General features: G+C 39.7%; 2 protein-coding genes across 8 annotated transcripts; one reads left to right on the plus strand and one right to left on the minus strand.

Annotated features, from left to right (window-relative positions):
* The first annotated feature begins 46 nt into the window (after positions 1 to 46).
* On the plus strand, positions 47 to 18,693 carry PHF10 (PHD finger protein 10). 4 transcript variants are annotated; one of them, XM_080587276.1, is made up of 12 exons: positions 47 to 559; positions 2,541 to 2,647; positions 3,208 to 3,338; positions 4,162 to 4,245; positions 5,637 to 5,770; positions 5,894 to 6,043; positions 7,240 to 7,349; positions 8,914 to 9,067; positions 11,495 to 11,650; positions 16,415 to 16,523; positions 16,802 to 16,990; positions 18,446 to 18,693. In XM_080587276.1, the coding sequence occupies exons 1-12, from the start codon at positions 62 to 64 to the stop codon at positions 18,529 to 18,531; spliced, it is 1,908 nt and encodes a 635-aa protein (XP_080443402.1). In that variant the 5' UTR covers positions 47 to 61; the 3' UTR covers positions 18,532 to 18,693. The 4 variants fall into 4 exon arrangements, with proteins under 4 accessions (XP_080443402.1, XP_080443403.1, XP_080443400.1 ...); XM_080587277.1 differs by having other exon boundaries at positions 4,168 to 4,245; XM_080587274.1 differs by lacking the exon at positions 11,495 to 11,650.
* On the minus strand, positions 18,648 to 22,081 carry LOC308193069 (UPF0669 protein C6orf120 homolog). 4 transcript variants are annotated; one of them, XM_080587283.1, is made up of 3 exons: positions 21,952 to 22,074; positions 21,216 to 21,378; positions 18,648 to 20,482 (listed from the first exon to the last, which is right to left on the minus strand). In XM_080587283.1, the coding sequence occupies exon 3, from the start codon at positions 20,432 to 20,434 to the stop codon at positions 19,877 to 19,879; it is 558 nt and encodes a 185-aa protein (XP_080443409.1). In that variant the 5' UTR covers positions 20,435 to 20,482; positions 21,216 to 21,378; positions 21,952 to 22,074; the 3' UTR covers positions 18,648 to 19,876. The 4 variants fall into 4 exon arrangements, with proteins under 4 accessions (XP_080443409.1, XP_080443407.1, XP_080443410.1 ...); XM_080587281.1 differs by lacking the exon at positions 21,216 to 21,378 and having other exon boundaries at positions 21,952 to 22,081; XM_080587284.1 differs by lacking the exons at positions 21,216 to 21,378; positions 21,952 to 22,074 and adding an exon at positions 21,631 to 21,908.
* Positions 22,082 to 22,159: the final 78 nt, after the last annotated feature.

A 22,159-nucleotide genomic window follows, 5' to 3' on the forward strand; every position in this document is an offset into this window, starting at 1 on the left:
GCTCCCGTGCCGGGCGGTGGCGGCGGCGGCGGCGGCGCTCGGCGCTGCCCACCCGCGGGGGATGCTGCCCCTGCGCCCCGCGCTGCTGCACAAGCGCTACCGCGGCGGATCGGCGCCGCGCTCCCGGCCGGGCCGCGCGGCCGCACGGGCGGCGGCAGCAGGAGGAGGAGGAGGCGGCGGCGGCGGAGGGCGCGGAGGCGGCGGCAGCGGCGGGTCCCCGTGGCCGTGCCCGCGGGGCGGCGGCGCTGCCGTCGGGGCGGGCCGCGCGTCGGTCCGGCGGCGCGGGCCGGGGTCGCCGCGGGCTGCCCGGAGGGGGGCGGAGCAGGATCTGCGCGAGCCGCCGCGCTCGTGCCCGGGCTGGCCGGTAGGGGCCGTTGCCACCCCCCGCCGGGGGAGGGGGGGCGGAGCCGGGCGCGGCGCGAGGCCGGGGCGGGCGGCGGCGGCGGCGCTGCTCCTCGCCCAGCCGGCGGCGGCGGCCCCCGCGGCGGTGATGGCGGCCGTCCTGTCCCCGCGCCTCTGCGACAGCGACCCGGCCACGCCCGGCGCACAGTCCCTCAAGGTGAGAGCCGCGGCCTCGCCGCTAGGCCCGGCCCGCTCCCCCCCCCCCCCCCCCCCGCCGCCTCAGCGCGGGCCCGGCCCCGGCCCGCCGGCGGAGGGCGGGCGAAGTTTGGGGCAGCGCCGGGCGCGCGTTGCCTAGGCCGGGACGCAGCCCCAGCGGCCCCCTCCCGGGGGGCGCTCTGGGCGCCGGGGCTCCCCGTCAGGCGGTGAGGGGTGTGCGCGGGGCTGGGAGCGCGGTGCCGTGCCGGGACCTCGCGCTGCAACTTTGTGGGGGGCGGTGGGGGGCGGCTGGGTCGAGCTTTGTCCGTGCCGGAGGGGCCTCTCTGGGCTGTTGGGCTTAGCGGTGTGCTCCGCACGGTAGCTGTGGTCGGGCTGCAGCCTGTGTGCGGGTGTTTTCGCGTTCTCTGGTAAGTCCCTTGCAACAAACCGCCCGGCTGCCCGCAGTGTTTTACTTCCTGGGCCCCGAGCCTGCGTGATGCGAAGCGAAAGCAGAGATGTAAACACAGCACGCTCTGCGCTCCTGTGCGCGCTGCCTGCGCTTTGCAGGCTTAATAAAAACGAAGTCTCGAGGCAGAAAAGAAAAACTTATGCAAGGTCTTCCCTCTTAAAGGCCACGTTGAGATTTATCACTTAAAAACAGAAGTTTGGAAGTTTCTTGTTTTGAGTGTAGATAGGCTTTTGTACAGAAAACCATAGCTTTGGCCCTGTTTATGTATTTTTGGAGTGCGTTAGTGTACTGGGTGAGAAGTAGGAGTGAACTGCTGTTGAGACACAGCTGTGTTGCAAAAACTCGAGTGTGATACTGTTTTGGTTGGGACTGCTGGTTAGTTTATCTAGTTGAGTTTATGCAGGGTATTCTTAGTGATACTTGGAAGCATTATTGTTGGTAATACTAGTAGAGATGCTGCTTGCCATTTCATTGACGTTGCTTTTAAGTTTTTGTTCTTGTTGTATGAAAGACATTCTTCTTTCTTGAAGAAGAGTTGGAGTAAAAACTCCCCAAGAAAGAAAGAAAGAAAAAGTCACGTAAAGAATTCTGCAATACATGAAATAAACCAAAAGTAAAGGAGATGCTTTTCTCCTGCAACTTGCCTTGATTATAGTGCTATGAAGTCTTATATAACAAACTTCATTATTTGCTGAATTCTTTTTTAATAATAGTATTTTAAGTGATATGGTATGTAAAACATACTAGAGTGAAAAACACTAGCTAATGCAGACCTAATAATAGTTCTTGTCACTGTTTAACAGAGCGTGGTCGTGGGCTTGATCCATTTATTTCTGGCACGTTAATTTTTATTTCTTAAACTTTTCACAAAAGTTATGAAAAGTGATTCTTTCACACTATTCCAGCGTTTCAGTTACTTAAACAGTTGTTTTGTTCTTGGATCTACTGCTGGTCACAATACATAATTCACTTCGCTACTTCTGTCTCCTCTTTCTCACTTGTAATCATGCAAGGGCGTTCACTAAAGGCTTTGAGATTTTAGGTAGGAGTTAAACAGTCGTTTCAGTTTTTCTTTTATTTTTTTCCTCTCCACAAAAGAAAAGTTTTTGCTCTGTCCTTACTGTTGCTTTTGGGAGCAAGCATGATAAAGAGACTTAGTCTTGTCCCTGACTGTCACCAATGAAGGAAGTTTATTGGGTCTATACCTGCCTGGCTCTGCTGATGCCATAGGTAGTTTACATCAGGAATGATGAACTTGGTGGTCAGAGCCACATCTGTCTATTGAGTACTCCATGTACGCAGCAGGCGAGAAACAACCAGTTCTCTGTGCCACTTTGTGGCCTACAGCTAATTTCTATCAAAGAATAATTTGCTGCGTAATCTGTCCTATCAGTTTTTTGTAGAGAGTATTGTTAAATAGCTGACTACTTCGGGTATACTTGAACTGCAGATTGCCGTACGGTATTTTTTGATGTTTTAAATGATCCACTGAATACTTTTAATTTTTTAATACCTATTTGCATTTTTGTTTCAGGATGACACAGAAGAAAATTCCAATGATGGCAGCCAGCCATCCAAAAGACGACGTATGGGCTCAGGGGACAGTTCTCGGAGCTGTGAAACTTCTAGTCAAGATCTTGGGTAATACCATTTCTTTATTGCTGGTCTTACTGTAGCGTTCAGTATGCTAAAGTATTCTCTCTTCCACATTCTTTGCTTTTATGTACTTCATATAGCTTCGGATTTGAGGGAATGTCCTGTAAGTAGCTGGGTGTCTTTTTCTCCTGGCATATTTTAAAAGGTCATATTTTAAAACCACACAGAACGTGCTGCGTCTTAATTTATAATCAAAAGCACAGCTTAGAAGTTTTAAAAATATTATGTGTTTCTGGAGTGAATTTTGACACTGTAGCATCTGCTTTTTTTCTGATGTCCTTTCCACCATTACAGTTATCCCTTTTTTTGTGTTCCTTCTCTCAGCATATTGATAAATGCTGCTTTTGGGAAGTACATATGAAGTGGGGTGTAGCTAAATGCCTTTGAAAAAGGTTAAGAGGATGTGGTGTTATAAAGGAATTGTCCAGATATCCGTAGATGGTGGTCAGTAACGTAAATTGGAATTAGTGAATTTCTAGAAATGTAAGTATCCCTCTTATATATTCTTTGATTTCTTCTAATGCTTTTTTTTTTTTAATACTCAGATACAGCTATTTTCCTGCTGAAAACTTGATAGAGTACAAGTGGCCACCGGATGAAACAGGGGAATACTATATGCTTCAGGAGCAAGTCAGTGAATATTTGGGCGTGACTTCCTTTAAAAGAAAATATCCAGGTATTTGTTTTCTTGTGTGTGTTTTTTTCTAAATTTTTCTTCTAAAAAAATCTCTGCTTTCATACATTTGAATGTAATCTCCGTGTCTTTTTGACCACAGTGTGAGCCAATTGTTAAAAAAAAAATCCATGGCAAAAGTATATCTCAGTGTTGTATTTTGTACTTCTTGATTTTTGTTACTGGCATATTGAAAATGTATACTACAGTTTTCAAAGCAATTTAAGACTTTACAGTATTGTCACTGAAAATCTGCAGACAAATCTGATTAAGGGTTAAGGTCAGCAAGTAGCTTTTGAAAACTGACCTCAGCTTTATTCTTAGATATTTTGTTAGTGATCTCTTACTCTATAGCTCTATCTCTGTATTCTGTTTCCCGAATTGTGGCAAAATTTCTATTTAATCTGTGGAAGGATTTCAGAATGAATTGGAAAGGTTCTACGATTTCAGCCTTCGTAATTCAGATTTATCATACATGGTTCTTCTGTCATGGAATTCATTTTAAAAAGCATATTAAAAGAAAAAGTTAAATATGCCGCCTTCTGTACTTGATCATGTTTTCTGCATCCAAGCTTTCGAGGCAGGTTTCTTAAGTATATCTGTAAATCATAACTATGGGCAGGATTCTCAGAAAAATCGGATGTGTCCTGGCAGTGTATATTAAATTTAAAATAAACTTTTAATGTTGTTATGTTTATAGGAATAGTAGTTTTGTGTAGACTCTCACTACCTGGAAATAAAATTCTCAGACTACTTTGATATTGTTTATGGGGGATTTTGAGTAACTTCACACATTTTTATTGCTTTTTTTTTGTTTTCTCTCGAGATTTAGAAAGACGAGATCTATCTCACAAGGAGAAACTCTACCTCAGAGAACTAAATGTTATCACAGAGACTCAGTGCACGTTAGGTAAGAGAAAAGATCGTTAGCTTCCTTGTTACAGTATTGAAGGTGACACACTGAAAATGTGATTCAGTCTAGTAGAGAAGAATTGGATCATTTGCAACTGAAAATGTAAATTCTGAAAAGAAAACTGGTTGATATTTCATTCTTAATTTGTGTAATTGGCCAAAGAATATTGGTCTTCCAGATTTATCGTTTAGAAAAAAAAATTGGATCCATTCTAATTACTTAACAAAACTTATGTTGTAAATTAACTTTTAGAGCCCTTTTCTCCTTGTAGAGAAGAGAACAACATAATTTTTCAAACTGAAAAGTCCATCAGTCTTGTTCTGCTGAGTGAGCTGGGACTCAGCAAACACTAGTGTATTTATACAAATCAGCGTATGTGTTAGATGTTGGAAGGGTGCATATTGAAGCACTTAAATGTACTTGAAATAGAACAATGCCCTTGATGCATTTTATGTTGAAAGAACTTCAAGTATTTGTTCTTCCTCTGCTAATACGCGTGACTTGGAACATGCTAGAGATTAAATGATGCCTGTCACGTTTTTTTTCTGTGTGTCATGGATCTGTGCAAATGTTAAATCATTTTATATCTTAACAGTTCTCGGTATACTTACGTTTATTTCTCACCTGCCAGCTCTCTTGATTTTTTTTTTTACTTAAATATGCAAGAGAGAACAATATCTATTTTTATCAGTAGAAGCAAAATGCTATATTCTGTCTCACATACACAGTATGTGCTATGTTAACCGTAAACAACAGGGATAGTTATATTTATCATTGGTGGTAGTAACATATGCCAACCTCCATTCTGTTGTCAGTGGAGGTTGGTTGCATTGGAGGCTTTCAAAGAGGCATTCTGCATGAGATGATAGCTGCAAACTGTCACGTTCTGACTTCTGAATTGAAATACTTTAATTAGGAGTCAGTCATCTGCGTGCAGTTTGCTGTTCTGAATTGCCCTCACAGTGATTCTTGATTTGTGTGGAGAACCTAACCTCATAATTTAAGTTAAGGTTGTACAAGTTAATGAAACTAACAGTTTACTGACACAAGAAACTGAAGCTAACAGTTCACCAGGTCCTGCTTACAGCAAAGGTGCTGCTTCACAGTGGAGCTGAGTAGGTGGCAGTCAAGTATGAAGGTGGGAGTTGTATTCTGAAGCTGTAAGCAAGAAAAGAAATGAGCCTTTCCTCCTTGGGGAGAAGCAAACTCTTAACCAGCCTTGAAAGCTGAATGTCATAAGTTCACTCCTGCTTGAGAGAGGGAGAAGCACTGTGCATAGTAGGTTGTTGTCTTTAGCTCCTCAAAAACTTCAGCTGATCATTGTCAGATATAAATAGCCTACAGTTAGTTTTGCCAGATAGCATCATTATTGCTTTTATCTATTTTAGGTCTAACGGCTTTGCGTAGTGATGAAGTAATTGATCTTATGATTAAAGAATACCCTGCCAAACATGCTGAGTATTCTGTTATACTGCAAGAGAAAGAACGTCAGCGAATAACAGATCATTATAAAGAGTACTCTGTAAGTAAATAGTGTGCTAAGGGAACCAAATCTGTAACATGGAAAATACATGTATTAAAAAAAGGGGTGCTCAAAAACTAATAGTGAAATGTATGTAAATTAATAAAATTATTTTTATTTCAGCAAATGCAGCAACAGAACACACAGAAAGTAGAAGCCAGTAAAGTTCCAGAATATATAAAAAAAGCTGCCAAGAAGGCTGCAGAATTCAACAGTAATTTAAACCGAGAGCGAATGGAAGAAAGAAGAGCCTATTTTGATTTACAAACACATGTAGGCAGATTTAAATTTCTTCTCAATGTCAATAGTAGCTCCTCGCGTGTTTTAGTAAAAAGTGTTTATTAGTACTGTCTTAACTATTTTATCTTCAGGGGGTTTGAATAGTCCTGTTACAGTTACGTAGAGACGTTAACAGTTTTGCTGGGTAATATTAATAAAAATAATAATTTCAAATATAGCTAATATAAAATCTTTTTTCAAATGGGAAAACACTTATGTCTGAGGAAACTTCTAAAGTTTCAATGTTACTTTGTCATGTCTCTAATGTGCTGGAACAGCATAATATTAAGAAGGATGTTTAGGTTACTAAGAAGCTTCTGTTGTTATCTGTTCATGTAAGTGGCTCATTCTTTTTTTGGAACGCTACTGAAATTTTGCCGGAACAGTGTAATGAGTTAAAAAGTAAGCTGTTTATCTAAAAGAGTACTTGCTCCCTATCAATTTTCATGTCCGTATTTTTGCTAGGTGTTACATTATTTTTGTATTAGATATATTTTATGCCTCTGTGCCTGATTTAAAAAAAAAAAAAAAATAAATAGAAACCACACATGCTAGCTGTCATTTTGAAGCAGGAGTGCACTGCTCATGTGAAGACAGTATAGCATTTTTTTTCTCTTTGCAAATTATTACAGTATAGTAGTATATTGTGAAGAGTTTACATTTTTCTGATATTGAGACGTGTTACGTACAGGGTAGTAGATAATTGGTTTAATTCTGAAAGAAGACCTTCTATAAGCTTCCTTTGTGTTGCTAGTGGGATTTTTTTTAGTAGTACAGTCAGGTTTCAGAATGAGATGGCAATATTTTGCTACCCTCTACCAACATGGACTCACTGATAATTCATATTAAAGATGGTTATCATATAAGTTTATTGATTAAAGGTTATTGCTTGAATTGCTATATTTCTTTTTTAAAATTATTTTACATACTATACTATTAGAAGTACTCTTGCCTTTCAGTTCACTAGGCACTTCCTGATTAGATGTAAATCTGTAATATTATCTTGAGAGTCGATTTCTTACCATTTGAATGAATTGAGCTCTCCTTAAGAGAACTCAGATAGCTGTTCCAACTCAATAAAGGGGAGAGACTGTTGAGTTCAAAAATATTTTCAGGGGGTGGAGGGTAGGGAAGGCTCAAAAGTTCGGCTGTGAAATGAGAACTTCATTATTTTGTATTAAACACCACAGATTATCCAGGTGCCTCAAGGAAAATACAAAGTCTTACCTACAGAGAGAACAAAGGTTAGTCCTTATCCAGTGGCTCTCATACCCGGCCAGTTCCAGGAGTACTACAAAAGGTATTTTAAAACCATTGCAACTGCTGATTCTCTTGCAGTGATCTATTTTCTCTACACCTAGCTGATGGAAAACATTTGAATGTATTTACTGTAAAGTTTTGAGTTAACTTTATGCTTGAGTCACTTGCTAGTCTAATAAATGCACAGCATGAGGGCTTCTGTCAACAACATAAATGTAGTACTGGCTGCAAGAGTGTTCCCTCCAGTGATGTATTGTGGCGCCTGAGCTTTCACCAGCTCAGCCCCTTACTGTGGTAAAAGCAGACACTGATATCACTCCTGCCACCCTCACATGTTTACTTACCTTCTGCCTCTGCATGTTTGCTAAGATTAATATCGCTATGTCAAAATGTTGTAATGCTGGCTTGTGGTCAGGTGCTTTCCATGTGACAGTCTTGCTGTCCTTTTAAAAATTTTTAGAAAGTTTTTAACATTAAAAAAAAAAAATCCCACCAAATTGTGATTGATCTTGTGGGCTAAGTTTAATGTCAGATTTTTAGGTGAGGGAGAAAGGTGTTGCTAGTCGAATTTTTCTATTTCATTAAATATGTATTGTGTAGACTTGAACATCTACACAAATTTTAGACTTTTCCCTGTGGGATGCTCCCTTTTGGTGAATGCAGGCTGATTTGAAAACTCTTGCCTAAGTTGTACCATCTGTACACCAGAGGTGGTACTACTCATCCTATACATACGAAGTTTTCTGTAGACAAGCTTTTTGTACGCATTTGCCTTGTTCATTCCAGTGTGTGTGCATACAGCCCCCCCATAAATTTGCATGTTAAAGGATATTCTTAAAGGACCTGAATTTTATTAAGTTGAGTTAAAAATACAAGAAATCTTGTTTATTTTGAGCATACAAGCTATAAGTGAAACTGGCTATCCTTCTTAATGAAGGACACAGCCTTTCAAAGCGTACATCAAAATAGCGTCCTACCCTTTACCTGTCCTTAATAGTAAGAGGTCTCTAACTTTTTTCCTAGTCTTTAAGGTCAATAAAAAAAGGGGGGGGGGGGGAATTACACACATTAAGCTGTATCTGGCTATGAGCAGATACAGATTAGATCTTCACATTATTCTGGTAATATTTTTATTTGCCTTTTTTTCTCCTTCATTACTCAAGAATCTTGGTCTTAAATAGATCATCTTTACTTATTTTGCTTTGTACCCCAGCCATTCGTGTGCCTTTGGTTGGAGTTGTGCACACGTTATGTACTTAGAACAACAAAGTATATAGTCTGTTGGGTGTAGTAACATGAGTTGATTATAAATCTGTAGACATTCAGGTGACCTTTTATGATTATAAAGGTTTAGAACATGGCAAATATGTTCTTCCTTTGTTCCATGAATATTTACCTACACAAAGATGACAAGTACTAGATACTAGTTAATTTGTGAAGAGAAATTAGTAAGTTTCCTGCAATTTTTTTGTGCTTTCCTGAAAAAGTGAGCTGAAATTATTCAGATTTCTTACTTTCAAAATAAATTCATAAATAATTATTTTGTAAATAATATCCATGCATAAAATACAAAGGCATTTGTTTGTTTATTTTATTACCTTTAGATATTCTCCGGATGAACTTCGTTACTTGCCATTAAACACAGCTCTTTACGAACCTCCTTTGGATCCAGAACTGCCTGCATTAGACAGTGATGGGGATTCAGATGATGCAGAGGAAGGGCGAGGTGATGAGAAACGGAAAACCAAAGGCAACTCGGTGAGACAAATTGAAAGTGTTCTTCAACAAAATAAAATCCTTTCCCTTCGCTTTTGTTAGTTTCAGTAATTTCCTGGTAGAATCTTTAACATTGGAAAAATGAGGTAGAATCATAACCTTGCCTTTTTAGTACTTCTTTTTATTTTATAACTTTTCTATCCAACTTTCCATTGTGCTCCATTTTTAAAGTAAATCAAACAAATATTTGTAATATCGGGCCCTCTCTTACTTGTTTCTAAAGAAGTTTTGAAGAGTCTTCCCAACTGCCGCTCTTTGTTTACTGCCTTTTCCTCAGGTCATGGGTCAGGTTGTTAGCATTTCTGAGGGGTGTGAACTTTAGTTCAGGTCACAGTATGTTTTGCTACTGAAGTTCCACAGAATCCATCAGTAAAGCAAAGGACTTGGTAGCCTGGTAACTTTGCCTTCTTGTAATGTAGAAGCAGGAAGTACTCAATATTGAAACAGTTACTTTATTATAACTTAAAGAAAAGCTTGAAAGCAGTGGGATTTTTTGTTTGTTTTACAATACATCTTTAAAAAGATGTGTATGTGCTCTCTGTTTATGCAAACCCCAAATTAACTGTTACTGGAAGTAAAGGGAAGCTCACATACCTACCTGGAGAGTGTTGCAGGTGCTCAGGAGCAGTTGAGCTTCAGATGGGCTGTCCAAGCACAGCTGTATCATTCGTCTATTGGTGTTGGTGGTATATTGGCAATGACCATTTTCTAGAAATGGAACCCCAGTTCTAAGAAAAACAATATAAAACCAGAAATGCATTTAACAGTTTCTAGTTCAATTGACTAACATGTTAGATAGTGGGTATATGTAATGCTAAGTTTCTCCATATAAACATTTATTTTGTTTAAATATTCACAAGCTACTCATAACTGAAGAAGAAAAGAAAGGGTCAGCTTGTAGATTTACAGAGGATAGTTGTTAATACACCCTTTCTGCTTGTATTTTTTAGAGAGAAAAAAAAAGTAAACATCATGCTAAATGTCAAACAAAACTTTGATTTAATTGTACTCCATTATTTTTACACTTGGTCGTTAATCACCTCTTCCTAATTCCCTTTTCCACTGACTTCCATTTCTCTTAATGGTAAAGAAAGATAATTGGACTGAGCAGGCTGTCCTTCCATTTAACACAGAAGTTCAGATGCCTTTTTGGTGAGAGACTGCAGAAGGGAAAAATGTGGTTGTGTTGGAAAGGTGTAGGGAATATATGAGATGAGGTTCCTATGAAGGGGGTTTGGCTATGGAGCAGGGGGTTCTTTCCTAGTCATTAGGGCAAGATATCTGTTGGACACAAAGGTGGACAGTTGCCAAGTCTATTTTTCTGAGTCTTAAGCTGCCTAACATTTATCAGATTTCCCTGGTGAGTCCTACAATATGCTTTTTCCTTTTTTACCCTCCCCATTTTTGGACTCAGATAGCAGTTTTCCTGTTCTGTCGTGTCTTAATGGACTTGTTCTGAATAATTCTTCCCCTAGTTTGAAAAAAAAAAAAAAAACAGCGAAACAATACCATTTCTATTTGCCAGGTAATTAGCTTTGCTTTTGTGTTCTACTCCTTCCTTTGCCCTCTGTCTGTTTTGTCTGTTTTGATTTTAGGTTCCGGGGCATAGGTGGATTACTTTATTTGTACTGAGTGCCTTTTACTGCAGGGCACCACAATTATTTGGCCTTTTGTTTTTTATTGTAATAAACTTGATTAATTATATTATTATCTGCGGAAGGTTTTTGGAGGCCTTTATTAACACTTCTCTGAGAAAAATCTTGTGCTGCTGCTCTTAATTATGCTTACATTGGTCTATCGTTCTCTTTGAACCTCTTCCTCTCTTTACCTTCCCATTCTTCAAAATGCTTTTAACTGCAGCATGAAATCTGATGTTTGGTTCTGTATTAAATATTCAGGTGTGTTTTTCCTCTGATGGTGTTCTTCTGCTGCAATCCAAATGAAATATTCAGAGTGCTCCTGGTGAAAATACGAGATGAGGGTGGCAGTAAAAACCTTCACATATTTAATTAAAGACAGTGTTATTTGGTCGTACACTTTAAATACAAGGCCAGGGCACTTTTAACTTTTCACTGGCCCTTTACTTTGTAAACAACATCATGCATATAGTCAATTTCTTGCTGACTTTCAAAGGAAAATGGTTCAAAGAATTACACTGTTGTGTGCTCCACTCTGGTATCAAGATCAACTGGAAAACACAACTGCTATTGCTGATGCCAGTCTCTTAGCATGAGAAAAGATAAATAATGAAGGTTATGAAAAAAGTGTTCTAGATTGTGATGCACCCCATGCTTTTGTAGAAGGAACGATGTATCCTTCTTTTACGTTAGTTGGCTCTAAGGGGCATAGGAAAGACTTGTCTGTCTATCCAAAAAAATAAAAAATATAGCTATGGTATTTTTATTATAGGACAATTCGTCTGGCAATGTATCTGAAGGTGATTGCGCCACAGACAACCAGGAGGATTCTTTTCAGGGAAGACAAAAAACAAGAGACAAAAGTTCTACTCCAAGAAAAGATGGTTCCAAACGTTCTGTATTATCCAAGTCAGTTCCTGGGTACAAGGTAGAAGAAAAAAGCCCCTGACTGAACATCTATACTGACCAGCCTCTCCCTGAAATATTTGTTTTTCAGTAATGTGGAACTTCTGCTTGCTGTACTTCACTACCTGCTCTCCTGTTGTGTGCTCCATCTGTTTGCTTCCTTACTTCCTTTTTGCTTTTATTTCACTTGAGGCTTTCCTTTACTCTAGCTATACAGTGGCCTCTGTTTCTGTTAACTTCTCTGATTCCCAGGCAGTTACATTAGAACAGTCTATTGTGGATTTGTCATTGGAACTCTGCATCTTTCTGTCTGCCTGGACATAGCAGTCAGAATTACTTGCCAGTTCAAAACTAGCACTAGGTATCCATTATTTTTTGTACTGTTTCGTATGGCAGCATACCTAGAGATCAGTGCTGTAAAGTGCAGCTATGTGGCTGAACACATTGTGCCGATGTTCATTTCAAATAGTCCTTCATCCTGAGATGTTACAATGTATGGGATGAAGGACAAGAAGTTTATTACAGTCATATAGGCAACACTACACGACCACTTTAAGAGTATATGAAAAACAGCTTTTTATGTAGTTTGTACTATATAGGAAAGTTTGTAGGCAATATGCTTTTATCTGACTTGGTTTGGATGTTAATACATTTTAGCTATGAAGCAGTGATTGCCAAACCTAAGACCAAAATCATCAGTATTACTGTATAATAATTTCAAAAATTAGGATGATAAAAGATTAAGATAAAAAAAAATCAGGAAAACTGGGAATTGACATGCATTATTTATGTTATTATTCGGCATACTAAGAGGGATTTTGAAAATAATGTAACACATTTAAAACGCATTAGTGCCCAGTCCTGTTCCACTGAAGGGAATTAAAATTTTCCATTGACTTACGTGGGAGCAGGAATAGGTCCATAAAAAAGGAAGACACTACATTAACATAGGGTTTATGTAGCAATCAGGAATGCATGTTGAGAGGTTATGAAAAAGGAAAATTTTTGTCAGTGACAAGATTGTACATACTGAGAAACTGTCTCAGCAGAAGTTGCGCTGTTGATGGTTTGTATTTTATATTCATAACTGTTTACTATCTGTATTTACCAAGTTAACAATAAATAAGCTATAACTAAGAAGCTAATTTCCAACAAGGATTGGATAAACTTTCTGTACATACAGTAACTGTAAAAGTTCGTAACAGGTATCAAGCTCCAGTTGCGTTTTCTCTTTTCAGAAACTTACTAAAACATATGCAAATTACGGAGATTTAGACTGTGGTACCATACATCTATTTTTTTATATGTAACTCTGCAAATTGTTGTAGACTCAGAATGCATACCGATGTTCCCACGAACAAGAAATCCAAAGATGGCACTTGAATTTTTTTTAGCTTTGTTTAACTTGATGTTGGAGATTGTGTGCCACAGGTTTACAGAAAGAAGTTTCACTTAACTTTGAGATGCCTGTGTGCTTGATTAGCCCAATCTATGAATGCATAGAGAGAGGATTTACAGAGCAGAACCTTTTTTTAAAAGTCATACTGGTAGCATACAGCATTGCATTTTGAAAATGGATTCCTATAGCAATTACTCACTTCTAAAAAGTCACTGACTGTGTTAGTAACAAGGCATTACTGTAAACTGACAGTGCCACATCTTTCTGATGTCAACGTACCCTGCCTGCATCAGCCATCAACCTGTTGATAAGTCAAGATGGTGATGCTGTGTTGGGATGTTGAGAGAACCGGCTTTCTTGTTTGTGGGAGTGTTTAAATGCTTTCAGTAAACACAATTATATGAGCTTCTTTAACTGGTAAGACAGAAAGAATCTTGTTAGCTCATTAAAAACACCAGATAATGATATACTTACCGTATGTGCCTGAGTGTTACGGCACTTCGAGCTGAAGGCTTAACTGATTTAAAATGTTGTCCCTGTGAATTCTAAATCTTTGTAATACTTTTGTTCTGTATTGTTCTCTAATATCTGACTATTTTTGTAGGACGGTAAACTTTTGGTTACATGTAGTTAAAATTGAAGGATAATTGCTATGGCATCAACATGCAAATGTATCATTATAGACACATTATGAGTATTAAAGGATTCACACATTTCCACTGAGTTATTTTTAAGCAAAAGAAATGATGTATTTTATATGGAGCCGTTTTTATTGTCAGTTCTTTAACAAAGAACAATTAGCATGTGTTTTACATTTTGTCATGTTACAAGTAGCGAGTCTTTGTTGCTGCAGGACTGGCTATTGCAATTGCACACACAGGGTACTGTTAAAAGTACAGGAGTTTTTTTTTGCACATAAAACTGAAATGTATTGAAACTATATTTTACAACACTTCTGTTTTAGGTCACTGTATATGCAAATGGAACCCTTTGCATTCAGAATAGGACCTTATAAAAATAGTGTGATCGGAATGCTTGCTTTGAGAGCTGCATGCTGCAGCAAGGAAGTTAAAACTTACAGAGCAGTCATCATTTTGACCCAGCATTCCTTCTCTCTCCCTTCCTTACCCCCCAATAAGGTGAAGATGTACAAAGCAAAATGTACTCTAATCAGATGGGATATTGTCACTTCCCATTTGGATTTGATACACTTTTTTTTTTAGTGTTTCTAAAAGCCATTTATGATGGTAGAACTTGAATTGTTTTGAAATGTGAAGTCTTGCATTATTTCATTTTTGTAAAAAAAAATAAAATAAAAATCAAAAAACATAACAAAAAACCACCCTTCCATACTGTTGGAACTTTTATTATTAATAGGCTGTTATTCCCCCCCCCCCCAAATGCACGATTTCTAATAAACACAATTTAGTGAAGTAAGAATTAGATGGAAGCATTGTTAATAAATGCACCCGTATCAGTGTCTAACTTTAGAATTATATATATCAGAGTGTTAATGCACATAACCGAATGCAAGTACAGTGACCGGAGAGTAGCTCACTTTAGTTTTGACGGAGTACAAGGGAGTATGCTGCTGTATATTAAAAGCAGTGATACTCAAATTCGTTAGAAGTCTGATTAGAGAAGTGCACTTCCTATTTTAGAAGGCTTGGTTTACTTAGAAGTAGATAAAAACACACCAACAAAAAAATTAGAATATAGCCTAAACAACAGAAGGGTGAATGCTGCAACACTGATGAGGTTTAAGCATGTGCCACTTTTGTTGGGAGGAGCAGGGTATAAAGGTGTACATGTAGGACACATAGAATAGTAAATGATTTTGTGTGTTTTTGCTTCCATTATATTTATTACTTTGTAGAGACATTTGTGAATGTTAGACTTCTCTTACCGTTTTACTATATTTATGTATAAAACAGGTTGACTATGCTTTTTTAAAATAAATAAGCAAAAAAAGTCTGTATGAGTGCCTCTGTCATCTTTTGAAGGAAGTTACCTATAAACATCTCTGATGGTGTTTTGTTTTTTAAATAAAACTCTTCAGACTAGACAATTTGGAGCAGTCTGTAGTTGTGCTTTAACTTAAAAAAGCAGATGTAAAACTTCAGAAATCTTAAAGCAATGTGTCCTGACTACTTAAAAATGAATTAAGATACTATCTTACTAGATACAGGTATTGGAAAAAGACTGGCTGGGGGGATAGACACACTTGAGGATAAGTTGCATTGCAAAGATTCCTGTTTTGTTTCTTTGTTTTAATATATGTATTGCTGGTTTCTTTCCTTCTTTTTTTTTTTTTTAATCAAACTTTATTCTTCTCCCCAGAAGTGGTTGGTAGTTGATTGGGTATGTTTTTGCTTACTGACAAGCTGTTTAGTTCCTTAGAAAACAGGATGTGCCTTGAATTTGAATTCCAGCTAGTAGCTGCATCTTTGCAGCAACATTTTTTTTTTCTCAAAACTCTGGGACTAAAACTCTGGGACTAGTGGTTAATATCAGTGAGTACTATATTAATTTTAACCCTTATTTTTCACTAATTTCATTATGCAGAGGTCCAAGCTCAATAATATAACTACTGAAATATGTCTGAAGTATGCAATGCCTGGTTTGTTTCTTGGTCCTCACAAAGATATTTCTGAAATACGTCATGCCTTATTTCTTTGGTCCTCATCAGGATAAAACTTTTGGGTTTGCACACAGAATTAATACACAAATGTTACTCCATTTAACAGCCTACTATTTCTCTCATACCTTTTAAATGGGTCTCATGCACCCAAATAGGCTCCAGATTATCACTTAGAAATACTATAAATGTAAAACTGTATTTCAATGCAAGGGAATGTATTTTTTTACTGCAGTTACGACTGCACTTAAGAAGGAATGGTAAGACAGCAGTGTATAACATAGCTTACCAGATATTTTAAAACTTGTTAAAGTCAAATTTATTGCTTTTGCAATTAAATTTCTATATTCTATAAAGACAATGAAAATGGGAAATTGTATTTAATTTCTTCCACACAGGAAATCTGCATGGAGATTCATAATGAAGTATTCTATACCAGATTTTTTTTAATGCTATACCATGTAATTTAGGGGTACGTTAGCTGGTGAATTCAGAGGAAGAAACTAGTACATGCTTCTGCTCCCATTCCGTTTACGTAAAGCCCACTACACGTATGCCAAGTTCAAATTTTATGTGGTTAATCTAAGACTTTTTAAATGCTGCTGGTTGTCAATTATTGCCATTTGTGTTAAGGTTCACACATCATAGCAGATAACCCATTGATTTTGAGTTAAGGAGCTATGTTACATTTCCTGTTAAATCTGTAAATTCTTCTGGAATGAATTTATAGCCCTCTTCTACCCTTCCAGCCAAAGGTCATTCCAAATGCTATATGTGGAATTTGTCTGAAGGGTAAGGAGTCCAACAAGAAAGGAAAAGCTGAAGCTCTTATACATTGCTCCCAGTGTGACAACAGTGGTAAGTATCCGTATAAACTAACTGGATTCCTAAGGATTCAAACATTCCTAATGTTTGACAGATCTTTTTGTGGAAATATTTGTACTTGTTTATCAACAGTTCACTTGCCTTTTCTGTCCTTCATTAAAGCTTCATCCCTGTTTAAGATTGTATGTACTGTCACATTCAGCGTGCTGTTAGATTTCTCCAGGAGGCGAGCTCAGCTTCAGCTTCTTTCAATGCAATCTAAATTTTAAATTTCATTTCAGTCATAATTAATAATATTGATTTTAATCCAGGCCACCCTTCTTGCCTTGATATGACCCCGGAGCTTGTTGCTATGATTAAGACTTATCCTTGGCAATGTATGGAGTGTAAAACATGCATTATATGCGGGCAGCCTCACCACGAAGAAGAAATGATGTTCTGTGATGTATGTGACCGTGGTTATCACACTTTTTGTGTGGGGCTTGACGCTATCCCCTCAGGTAATAAAGTAGAGTTAATTGTTCCCTTCCCACCTCCTCCGAGTCCTGGGGTTTTTCTGTCAAAATATGTGTTGCTTTTGAAAGAAGAGTTTAAAATCAGTGTGAAGGGTAAAAATAAGCAGTAGCGTTGGAAAGCATCCACACACTAGGGCCTGAGATTTTTTTTTATAAGCTTTATTTCTGTGTATTTGGTTTTGCACAGTTTAACCTGGCATTTCCTGTATAGGAAATATAATTGGCTTTTACAACAGAATCCAAACAGGCTCACTCAGAGCTAGTGTTGTTTTTTTTAATATTTCCACAGAATACTGAGAATAATTACCTCTTTTCATAAAAGAGACCTGTAAAGAGGCCTCTAATGCTGCATATTGCTGGAGTATAGCTTTCACATTAACAAAGTTTGTTATTTCAGTCTCTAAATTAAAAAGTATGCTCAATTTAGCATTTGTAAACACCTTTTTAAACCCCCCTTCCTTCCCATTTTTTTCTTAAATGTAAAAGCTGGAAGTACCTAAATGTCAGACAGCCTGTACTTTTAAATTACCTGGCCACTCATATCACCTGGCTGACTCAAGGCAATGTAAAGAAAACTTCAGACATAAGTGACTGGTAGCAGTGTTGCTTTTCATGTGATAATAAATCAGTGATAAGTAAGCTCATGATAAAGTGTTCAGTGACAATATTCCTTGTAACTGCTACCTCAAATATATTGTATATTCCCATTTAGAGAAGCACGGGGAGCTTGCAGTTGCTTTACTCCAGGTTCTGTGGTTGATTCAACTTTCAGGCTGACCTACGGACAGAATCTAAGCAAAATAATTATATTCCTACAAAACTAAAAAAAAAATAATAGCAAAGCAGCTTTTATGATTCCAGCTGTTGTAATATAAATAGTTAATATCCATGCTCAACCCTTTATTGTTCCCTCCATAAACGGGTTTTAGTACAAGGTCTAGTGCTGAACCTCTGCCAGCAGTTTAATCTGTGCTGCCTGACTGCACTGAAATAACTGACGTTGGTTTGGGGAATGGGACCCACTACCTTGTGGCACAATAGCAACATTCTCCAACTGCCATTCATTTCTGCTGTGAGTTACTGCCCACAACCTTGAACTGTGGCCACTCATCTGAAAATCTTCGCTTGCCACCTCAAAGTTTGTCTCTTCTTTCCTAATAACCATTGCCTTAGCAGAGCTGGCACTTACTCCCTGAGCTCCATAAACATTAGTGTAGCCAATTGTTACGTGCACCGAGTCTGCAAGGGACAGTGAATTTGACCTGCTGCTTTCTGTATCTTTTAGAAAAGATGCTTGTATTTTAAAGAGAAACACTGGTTGCGTACCTGAAAGGAAGTACTAGAAACAGATGAGCACCTATGGAAATGGTGAAAGGTACATAACTAGATGAGTGAGTAAAAAAGGTAGTTTCCCAATAATTGACAACTTTCTTTTCTTAGGTCGCTGGATTTGTGATTGTTGTCAGAAAGACTCTCCCGTACCCAGAAGAGGAGGAAGAAGGGGGAAAAACAGCAAGGAGGGCTAACCCCCACCCTCCCCCCCACAAAAAAAAAAACAACTTGCTGTCCAAAATTTAACTGCACAAATTAAAGTGATATTTTGGTGCTATTTAACCAACCACTTTAAGAGGAACAATACCACTTTTTTTTTCTTTTTACCAAATAAACTTTTAATTTTGGCTATAAAATTATTTTTGTGATATAAGTCACTAATCATGTCCTGTCAGCTATCTAGACAGAGAAGTCAAGTTCCCATTCAAAAAGAAAAGGCTTTCACTAATGAAATTTAAATTGTACATGCACTGTTTGTATAAAATTATAGTAACATTTTTGTTTATTTCAGTGCACTCATCAGTAAGCTCTGTGAAAAGAAAATTACAGAGCAATTTAAATATACACTATTTGCATAGCAATTGGTTATTTTGAAAGACTCAAACAAAGGGAAAAATACTCCTGGAAAAACTAACTTTCAGGGAAGAGTGAGCATGATCTGACCTTCTTACAATATACTGCAACTTCCTTTCAGTGAAAATTTTCTTTGCAAGCTAATGACTTATTCATATAAATGTACCAAAAAAAAAATCCTGTAAACATCTTTTGAAAAGAAAAAAAATCACAAAAAGCTGTAAAGGGAGGTGTAAGAAAATACCTCTCAAGCTTAAGATCCTATATACTGCATTGCCTTTAATGAGGAATGAGAATGTCATATTGACAAGTAACGACAGCTGAAGGCTTCCTCTCCCTATAGTAATATTGAAGTATCGTGTACTCGATTCAGGTCATGGATTTGCAGAGGTGCTGAGTGACCGGACAGGCCTCTGCGTACAGATGGTTGATGGGATGTAGAGCACAAGCAGTCAAAATACAGGCCATCTGTCCCCTTAGGTGATTGTTTGGTTTTTCCTTCCTTCACCCTAGGCTCCTCAGCTTGACTGCACTCCAAAGTCACTGCGAATTAGTTTTACTGCAGATAGCTGGCAGAGAAAGAGTAGATTTTATTTTTAAATATGATTGAGATTGAGAGGGGGCACTTAAGTGCAGCTGTTTGTATTTTGCTCTTCGTAAAATAATGATAGAAGAAAAAGGATTAGAGCTGATTTTTTTCCTAAGCACCTGTTTAGAGATTCCCAACTCTACATTCATCTTTAAGCCCTGATCTCTAAAGTTGAATACTGCAAATACTGTGCTTGCTGCTCATTTTACATGTAGGGCAGGATTTTACAATATAAAATTAAATATGGCTTTTTCCCCCCTCACCTCCCGACTTTCTTTCTGGTTCAGGAAACACAACAAAGAGTATTAAATATTACAGAAAGTTATTCATGTTCAATTTCACAGGCTGAAATTTGATTTAGTCCAGTGTATATGAATTTAAAAAAGAATTTCAAGTATTAATTTCAAGATTCCAATAAGTATAGTCCAGAAAACAGATTCTTCATCCTGAGATTCATCTTCTGTGGTGTGTGAGTATTTCTGGTTTGCCTCCATCTCCTCTGGGTTGTAAGAAGCGTCGCCAAAAGGATACTGTACAATTGTTCGATCGTAGTAGACCTTCATTTCAAACTCACTCTCCAGGTGAGAGGGGTGACCATAAATCCCTATTCCCACTGGGCGGCGGAAGTGTGCTGGTACATGGACAACATCTTGGCCACAAGTTACGGACTGTAACTCGTACTCATCAAAGCTGGGGTGAAGAGTTATATCAGATACATACAAATCCGCATCGCCTTTTAAACTCTGCATCTGAAGTACTATCTTTCCCTCGTGATTTAGTCTCAAGTAGCTGTAGTTTCCCGCTCCAATCTGACCTTGAACAACGTGAAGAAGAAGCCATTCTTCAGGTACATCCTCTTCCTCAAAGGTCTTTACCACAAATAGTACTTGAGCTGCCACAAATATTATCAGGACTCTCCTCCAGCGTGCTGCCATGACTATTTAAGTTTTACTCTGATTCTTCCTGCTGTCACGTGCGCTACCCTGCAAATACAAAAGAATTTAGATTTAGTATACTCCGTTCCTGGAAGGAATCAGTTTTGTTTTTAATTCGCTAATTTTTAAAAATCCTCTCTAGTTCACACAAAGGCAAACAACTTCAGCTATGTACATTTGCTAACTTTTTTCCTTTTTAAAACAGTAAAAAAAAAAACATTCTGTTGCTAAGTTCAGAGCTCTGTATGGTAGGATTGAAATGACCTCAGAAAACAGTTCAGGTGCAAATCTGTGTGCATGTATGAAGCAGTATGCATTCTGACCTGCAGTGGGAAGGGAGCTAGAACTAAAAACAGATCATATACTGAGACAACACAATATACTAAATTATGGTTCTGCAGCATGGATTATTTCTATGACCAAATTTGGCATATTTTCACTGAAGAACTGCATTTACTTTTATAAAGTTTTTGTTACCGTACAAACACTCAGCTCTTTACAGCACTTGCCTACAAAACAGACAGCTCAAGTTGCTGGGACCAAGGGAAGAAGAAAAGGGCTGTTACAAAACGAAGACCCTTGTGCCCTTTCCCCCTTGTTGCATGCTCCCAGCCAGGCAGCCTGAGCATGCCCGCAGCACTCCAGTCCTTTCAACAACTGCACAAAGTGCACGTGCACAAAGCAGTAAGCTCTAAACTTTGTCAAAGCCTTTCAAAGCATACAGCTGACTGAATTTTACATGCTGGTCTTGGTCAAGTGTGGGAACTGGAAGTACATGCACCTTGATGTTTCAGATGAAGATTTCCACTCCCTCACGCCTTCCATGAGGACTGAGCAATTATCTTAAACGTGACAGCTGCTGGTAAATTGCTAGCATGTAAACAAACTGCATTACTTCCACCGAGACGTCGCTTGAAGCTTAGTGGTTTTCCAGCTAGCCAGATCTAGGGACAAAAACGTACAAGCATTTCTGTAGTAACAAGTTTTCTGTCCCAGGGGCCTCTAGAACACAAGGCCACAATTCTGCGAAGGCAGCACCGTGCAAGGAAGCGCAGCGCTCACAGAACCTGCCAGACTGACCAAGCCCTTTGAACAGTGACAGAAAAGCTGTCTTCTGGATCAGAGAACAAGCCAATCCGAGCCGAGGCGGCGATGAAGCAACACCCGAGGGGAGGAACAGACGGAGCACAAAACACCTGGCTAAGCACAAGCGACGGCCGATCCCACCTGAGCTCCTGTCCGGCGCCCGGGAGATCTCAGGAGACCTTGGACAGTGCCGGGAGCCCGGCCGCCCCCCTCAGCTGCCTCCTCCCCGCGGGCCGGCCCAGGCCGCGGGCACGGAGCGGCGGCGGCGCGGCTCCGGCTCGGCTCCGCGGACGTGCGGCGGCGCAGGGAGGCGCGGCCAAGCCCCACCCCGGGGCCCCACCGAGGGACCGCCGGGCACGGCGCCGCCCCTCCGGCCTCGCCGCGCCCCCTGCACGCCCCCCTCAGAGCCCGGCCCGGCGGCCGCCACTCACCGCCGCCGCCACGGCCGTTACAGCCGTTACCGCCGGTACCGCCGTTACGGCCGCGCGCGAGCCGCCGCCCGCGGCCCTGCTATCGCGAGAGCGCGGCGGGGCGCGGCCGTCGCCCTGGCAACCGCCGCCCGGGCTGAGGCGCTCGGCGGGACGGGGCGGGACGGGGCGGGAGGCGGCCTGCGCCCGGCGGCGGCCAGCAGTGGGCTTT

This window comes from Anser brachyrhynchus, assembly GCF_964034855.1.
Source record: "Anser brachyrhynchus genome assembly, chromosome: 3".
NCBI lineage: Eukaryota > Metazoa > Chordata > Aves > Anseriformes > Anatidae > Anser > Anser brachyrhynchus.

What these genes read in the sequence shown, in the direction of transcription:
- LOC308193069 (XM_080587281.1), bottom strand. Translation starts at nt 20,434, where the DNA reads ATGGCAGCACGCTGGAGGAGAGTCCTGATAATATTTGTGGCAGCTCAA.
- PHF10 (XM_080587276.1), top strand. Translation starts at nt 62, where the DNA reads ATGCTGCCCCTGCGCCCCGCGCTGCTGCACAAGCGCTACCGCGGCGGA. An exon ending in CTTTAAAAGAAAATATCCAG is followed by an intron (nt 3,339 to 4,161) that starts GTATTTGTTTTC and finishes TTTTCTCTCGAG; the next exon opens with ATTTAGAAAGACGAGATCTA. An exon ending in TTCCAGGAGTACTACAAAAG is followed by an intron (nt 7,350 to 8,913) that starts GTATTTTAAAAC and finishes TATTACCTTTAG; the next exon opens with ATATTCTCCGGATGAACTTC.